The 6,088-nt window shown below is 41.4% G+C and overlaps 1 protein-coding gene across 1 annotated transcript; it reads left to right on the top strand.

Annotated features, from left to right (window-relative positions):
* The first annotated feature begins 2,364 nt into the window (after nt 1-2,364).
* Nucleotides 2,365-3,312, top strand: LOC134944314 (olfactory receptor-like protein DTMT). The gene has a single exon (XM_063932894.1). The coding sequence runs from the start codon at nt 2,365-2,367 to the stop codon at nt 3,310-3,312; it is 948 nt and encodes a 315-aa protein (XP_063788964.1).
* Nucleotides 3,313-6,088: the final 2,776 nt, after the last annotated feature.

A 6,088-nucleotide genomic window follows, 5' to 3' on the forward strand; every position in this document is an offset into this window, starting at 1 on the left:
ACCAAGTCTCCCTGCCCCCATTCTTGGTAGCAGCAGATGCAGCTCTTCTCCTCAGCCTAGCACATGCTGCGTTGTGCTGGGCTGCATTGTGACCAGTAGCAACTGAGAGTACTATTTTTTCTGTATTTTTTCTAAGGGTGCAGGACAACACCTCTTGTGATTAGGCCACGTCCCCTGAAAAGTACCTGGGCCCTGCCAGACCCTTTACAGCCCTGGGCATAGAGAAATAAAATAAAAACAAGCTGGACATTTACAGACACCATTTCTGGTTCTATAGATAGATGGACTCATCACCTAGTCTTACGCTGATTGAGTACAAAGACTATATGTCTTGGCCTGCTGAAGGTAGGACACTATGCTTTATCAAAAATGAACCAATAGATTAGCTGAGTATGGGTTTTAACTCCCAATGCCTCTCTAAGCCCCCAAGTCTACATACTGTATGGGTGAAAGTGGAAGATTGTTTTGTGCACATAAGCAGAACAGAAATCCAAGAAGTTGAAAATGTCCAAGCCAACATCAGACCCAATGCTTCGAAAAGCAACTAATAGGTCAATATCAAAACCTGAACTGAATTATAAAACTGTATTTCCTCTCAACTAGTTATGTAATAATTGAAGGAAGCATTCAGGTTTAATTTAAGAAGAAATGTGTCCTATGTACAGTAGGTGATTTTCAGTGCTCTGCTTTTCTACTATATTCATATGTGATAAGCCATGAGGGCTGTATTTAGCATGTAGATATATATCTAGGCCAGGACAGTTCCTAGGTCACTACAGCTCCATTAGCAGCAAATACTGTAGGTGTCTCTGTTTTTCATTTATTATCTGTTATGAAAGTTCTGATCCTTGGACTTGCTTCTTGCTTTGAAGTACTGCAGCACAATGTGGGTATGTAGCAGTCTTGGACTTGCTTGAAGTTATGGGAAGCTCCGGTTCTATTAGGATGAGTATCCTATATCCCTCAAGAGGCTTTTCTCCATTAGCAACCCCCTGCAATCCCCTTAGTGCTTGTTGCATACACCGGTATTTAGGGTGCCCCTGGACTGTATTCCTCTAGCAGTAGAAACACACCAAATAGACTAGAGATCCAAGATAACAAAAAATAAAACTAAAGAGAGAAGACCTGACTGTGTCCCGATAGCTAGGACTAGACTTGATACACCTTCGGTTCTACTGGGTCCTCCATGATTTCCCAGTACCAGAGGTTGCATAGAGGCAGAGAAGTAAATTGCCAAATGTGGGCAGAGTAATAGTAGTCAGGTCAGATGTTTTGGAACTGTTGTAGCTTGACCTAACAGGGTGATAGCCGGCAGGTTGGGTATGCAGGTTTAGCTGGAACAAGATCTTGCTGGTTGTTAGCAGAAAGGCCCAGTATATGGGATTGTCTGTATGTTTGACTTAGCAGAATATTAGCAGGTGGTCAGGAGTACAGAATGGATCCAATCCTGAACCTGCTGCGTGTTAATGGACTGACCAGGTGTTCTGGAGCTTGGCCTTGCAGGATGTTAGCAGATAAACTTGGCGTGTAGGATAGGTAAAAGCTTGGCCTTAAAGAAGTTTGCAGACTGAACAAATGTGCAGGATTGGCCGAAATTTAGCCTAGCAGGATATCAGCTGACAGGCCAGGTGAGCAGGGTTGACTGGAGCTCGGCCTTGCTGGATGTTTACCGACCAGCCAGAGGGGACAGATTTAGTGAGGCTCAGTCTTGCAGGAAGTAACTGATAGGCCTGGTATGCAGAGTAAATCAGAGCTCGTTAACTTAATGGACAGATGTGCATGATAAACTGTAGCTCAACCTTGCAGAACATCAGCAGGCAGATCAGGTTTTCAGGATAAACTGTAGCAGATGAAGGAAGCCAGGTTAATCCAAAGTGCTTCACAGAAAGGCAAGGGTTCCCATGAAAACAAAGGACTGTAACCGGCAAAGTCCAACAGGGATGTTTAGAAGATTAGACGATAAAGGAGAGGAAAGCCAATCCGGAGGCCATATGATACAAGCCCCTTTAATTACAAATTCTGTACAGCCGGAGCGCTGCACATTCCTATGGACCCACAATTCCCTGTGTCCGCACAGCATTCCTGTTGAATGGGCGACCATCGCGCAAGCCCCCGGGCAGAAGCCCTATGATGTCCAGGTTACCTAGCAATTACCAGGACAAGTGCTGAGCCACCACAGCAGCTCATAGCATTATCTTATATGTCTTTATTTTATTTTTCATACAGTATTTGTCTCTAGCCAGCAGGGCACAAAATATCTAATTTACCACATTCTTTCTCAGCTCTATCTTAAGAAATGGTGCCCATCACAGTAACCACTAATAGTAGTAATACTTCTTCTTTGCAGAATGTCTGGAATATAGCATGGATAATGAGACTTATATTAAAGAATTCATCCTGGTGCCATTTTCGCTAAAACCTGGATATACATCATTAACTACCAGTGTGTTTTTCTTCCTATATGTGTTTGGAGTGCTCATCAATTCTAGTATAATTGCAGTGATATACACTGACGTAAAATTACACACTCCCATGTATGTATTTCTCTGTAACCTGGCCTTTGTAGATATCTGTTTTACAACCACCACTGTCCCTAAACTGTTGTACATGTTACTATCTGGAGATAATACAGTGTCCTTCATACAATGCTTCACCCAGATGTATTTTTTTGCTTTGATTGGTGGTGCAGAAGATATTGTAATATTTATTATGGCGTATGACCGATATGTTGCTATATGTGATCCTTTGCACTATCATGATATCTTAAATAGGAAACACTGTATCTCATTGGTATCTGGCACCTGGATATTAGGAATCTTAAACTCATTTGTGTTTACAACTTCAGCCTTACACATGTCCTTCTGCCATTCTCACACCATACAACAGTTTTTCTGTGATCCAAAAGCTCTGATTAATGTCTCCTGTGCTGGCAGTGAGCAGTTTTATATTGTCATCTATCTTGAATTATTGATATTGGGTTTTTTCCCAGCCATGTTCAGTTTGACATCTTATATAAAAATTATCAGGATCGTCTTGCAGATAAAATCTAAGGATGGAAGGAAGAAAGCCTTCTCCACCTGCTCATCTCATCTCATAATTGTCATTATGTACTATATGACATGTTTTTCTGCTTATATGATGCCAAATTTAGAATACTCCAATGTCCTAGAACAGGTCCTTACCGCATTGTACTCTGTTGTCACTCCCATGATAAACCCTCTGATCTACAGTCTACGGAATAAAGATGTGAAAAGTGCTCTGCGGAGGCTGCTGGGGGTTATTTTAAGTTTAAAAAAGATCAAGGTAAAGTGAATTTAAAGCAGTAGGTGTCTCAGTAATACACTATTATCACTAAATGAATTTGATTCCTGAATAAAGATACTGTATACAGTATGTGAATATGGCCTACTAGTTTCAATATTACTTTAGAAGATCTGTCACATTCAAACATCATGATGTGACCAGCTGAAGACAGGAAGTGTGAGGCCAAATGCTCCCATCAAACATAATACAGATGTATCTACACTCTCCACTGCTGTAGTTTTGCCATACACGCTTCTTAGTTGCGGTATAAATATTGCGCATGTTGGCGTAGTAAGGTGTTGCAAACATAGTGAGAAGATATAGGATCCACAGCAAGCAATACACAGATTCTCCACTGGGTGGCGATTGCTCCACTAATGAAAACTACAGAGTTGAAAGCAATAGCCGCAGATGAATACAGCATTACAGAATTCTTATTATTATTATCCTTTACACCACAAGGGATAGGCTGCGCCCAACTACAGAGTACAAAAACAAATAATCAAAACAGAAAAATATTGACTTAAAGTTGAAGACTATATAGGACAAGCACAGGACACATAAACATAGCTACAGTAGCAGACAACACTGACATAAGTATCAGGGTGGTAATATCCATGGGATTTGGTGCCGTCAAAGATGGTTTAAGTAAGAGAAGGATAAGCACAGGAGGGATGAGAGCCCTGCTTATGATATCTTACATTCTAAAGGGGAGGGGCACACAGACATGGGTGACACAGATGGGGTAGACAGTGCGCATGGAACAGAGGGTTAGGATTTGATTAGGCTGGGTTTGGTGAAGACATGGGTCTTGAGAGCCCATTTGAAGTTTTGTAGAGAGGTGGAGAGTGTGAAGGGGAGAGGTAGATAATTCCAGAGAAAGGGAGCAGCACTTGAGAAATCTTGAAGGTAGGAGTGGGAGGAAGTAATCAGTAGGCAGGAGAGGCAGCATATATGCAGGGCAAAGAGGATAGGTGGGAGTGTAAAAGCAGATAAGGTCAGAAATGTAAAGGAGTGAGGGCTTTATAGGTGAGTGTGAGAAGTTTGAATTGGATTCTGAAAGGGAAGGGAAGCCAGTGAAGGACATGTAGGAGAGCGGAGGTGAACGTAGTGCATTTGATGAGAAAGATGAGCATGGCTGCAGCATTAAGGATAGATTGGAGTGTAGAGAGGCATTTGTTAGGGATACAAGTTAGGAGGATATTACAGTAGTCCAGTCTGGAAATGACAAGTGAGTGGATAATGGTCTTGGTAGCATCCTGAGTGAGAAAAGATCTGATCCAGTAAATATTTTTTAGATGGAAATGGCCGGTTATTGAGGGGTGCTGAATGTGTGGTTTGAAGGAGATGAGGGCCATGACTTCCTCACCAGATACATGAGAGAAAGATGTCAGAGTAGGTGAGAGGGATGGGGAGGGGTGATAAGGGATAGGAGGTGGCTGATTGCTGACGGTCTGGTTTGATATGATGTCCAGAATACAGATGTGTCCACTTACATATAGCCATCCTGCACGTTAAAAACAGCCCTTCTAGTCATGTCATGCTGTGGCGAGAGTCGGTAATGCTGAGGGTATTTATGTGCGACTTTTCTATTAAAATGCGTCTTATTTGCAAAAATTTTTAGAAGTTCCTGGAAAACACTGTAACGTAGTATTTTGTATGCAGATACAGCCACGGTCACACATACAATATAGGTATGCTGCATATAATTTTAATCAGCAGAGTCTGCTTGTGTGCCTTATTCGCATAGCGAAGTGAGTAAAATGCATTTTTGGCAAAAAAAATAAAAGTCCAACATCAGGCACTTTTAGGTGCATGATGTATTGAGGCAAGATGTATGAGGACGCATCTCTGTACTGCAGTTAGCAATAAAAATCCCTGACAAGTGGGACAGACACTTATACTGTAAGTACTGTAAAGTTTTACAGTGTAAATAATGTTCTTTATGTACAGTAATACATGGCACGCATAGTCACTACAATTTCCGGCAGTGATACTGTATGCAGTGGCAGAGATGCAGTAATAGAGTATCTTACAAATAAATGGTGGGCTCCAAGGGCGCTGTTTGAAATCATCACTTTGTGTCAGGGCCGAAAAAAGACTTTTGCAGTGAGCTGACTTCATCTTTTGTCCAAGTAGAAAAAAAAATCCTTACTAACAGTGACATTACTGTAGTATATCACTGTGGGTGTGCAAGAACTGACAATGTGCCTTCTTTTTTTAGCGGTAACTTGATTGCTTAATCAACAATGTGCCAGGGTTCGATTCTCAGAAAGAGCAGATTTTTTTATACATTTTAATAAAACAATTTAGAATTTTATTGTTATCAATATTGTACAGCAGACATATGTATAATCTCATTTTTATTACACAATGGAAAAGGTCTGTATGTTCTTAGGAAATACTGACCTTGCATCTTTGAATGCACAGTGAAAGTCACACTACTTAGCCACACAGATACACAGCTCCAGAGGGGATTACTTCTTGCTGCTTGTTGTGTTCTCTGGGTCTCTTCCCCCACAAACTAAAGCCAGTATGAGTCATTCATCACAAATCTCACATGGGATTTGGGGGCAGGGAGGCTGCCCACAGTATCAACATGATACAAACTGTGATTTTTAGCATGCCATTGTCATGGTCCTTGCAATTTCAGCAGTGAAATGTGGCAGGGATGCATTGATACTGTAGCAAGTCTTATAAATAAATGGCAAACTCCAGGGCGGCTGCTTGAAATTAATACAGTAATTTGCTCCCAAGACCGAAAAAGGACTTTGGTGTTTGCATT

The sequence above is a fragment of the Pseudophryne corroboree genome, chromosome 7, assembly GCF_028390025.1.
Source record: "Pseudophryne corroboree isolate aPseCor3 chromosome 7, aPseCor3.hap2, whole genome shotgun sequence".
Lineage (NCBI taxonomy): Eukaryota > Metazoa > Chordata > Amphibia > Anura > Myobatrachidae > Pseudophryne > Pseudophryne corroboree.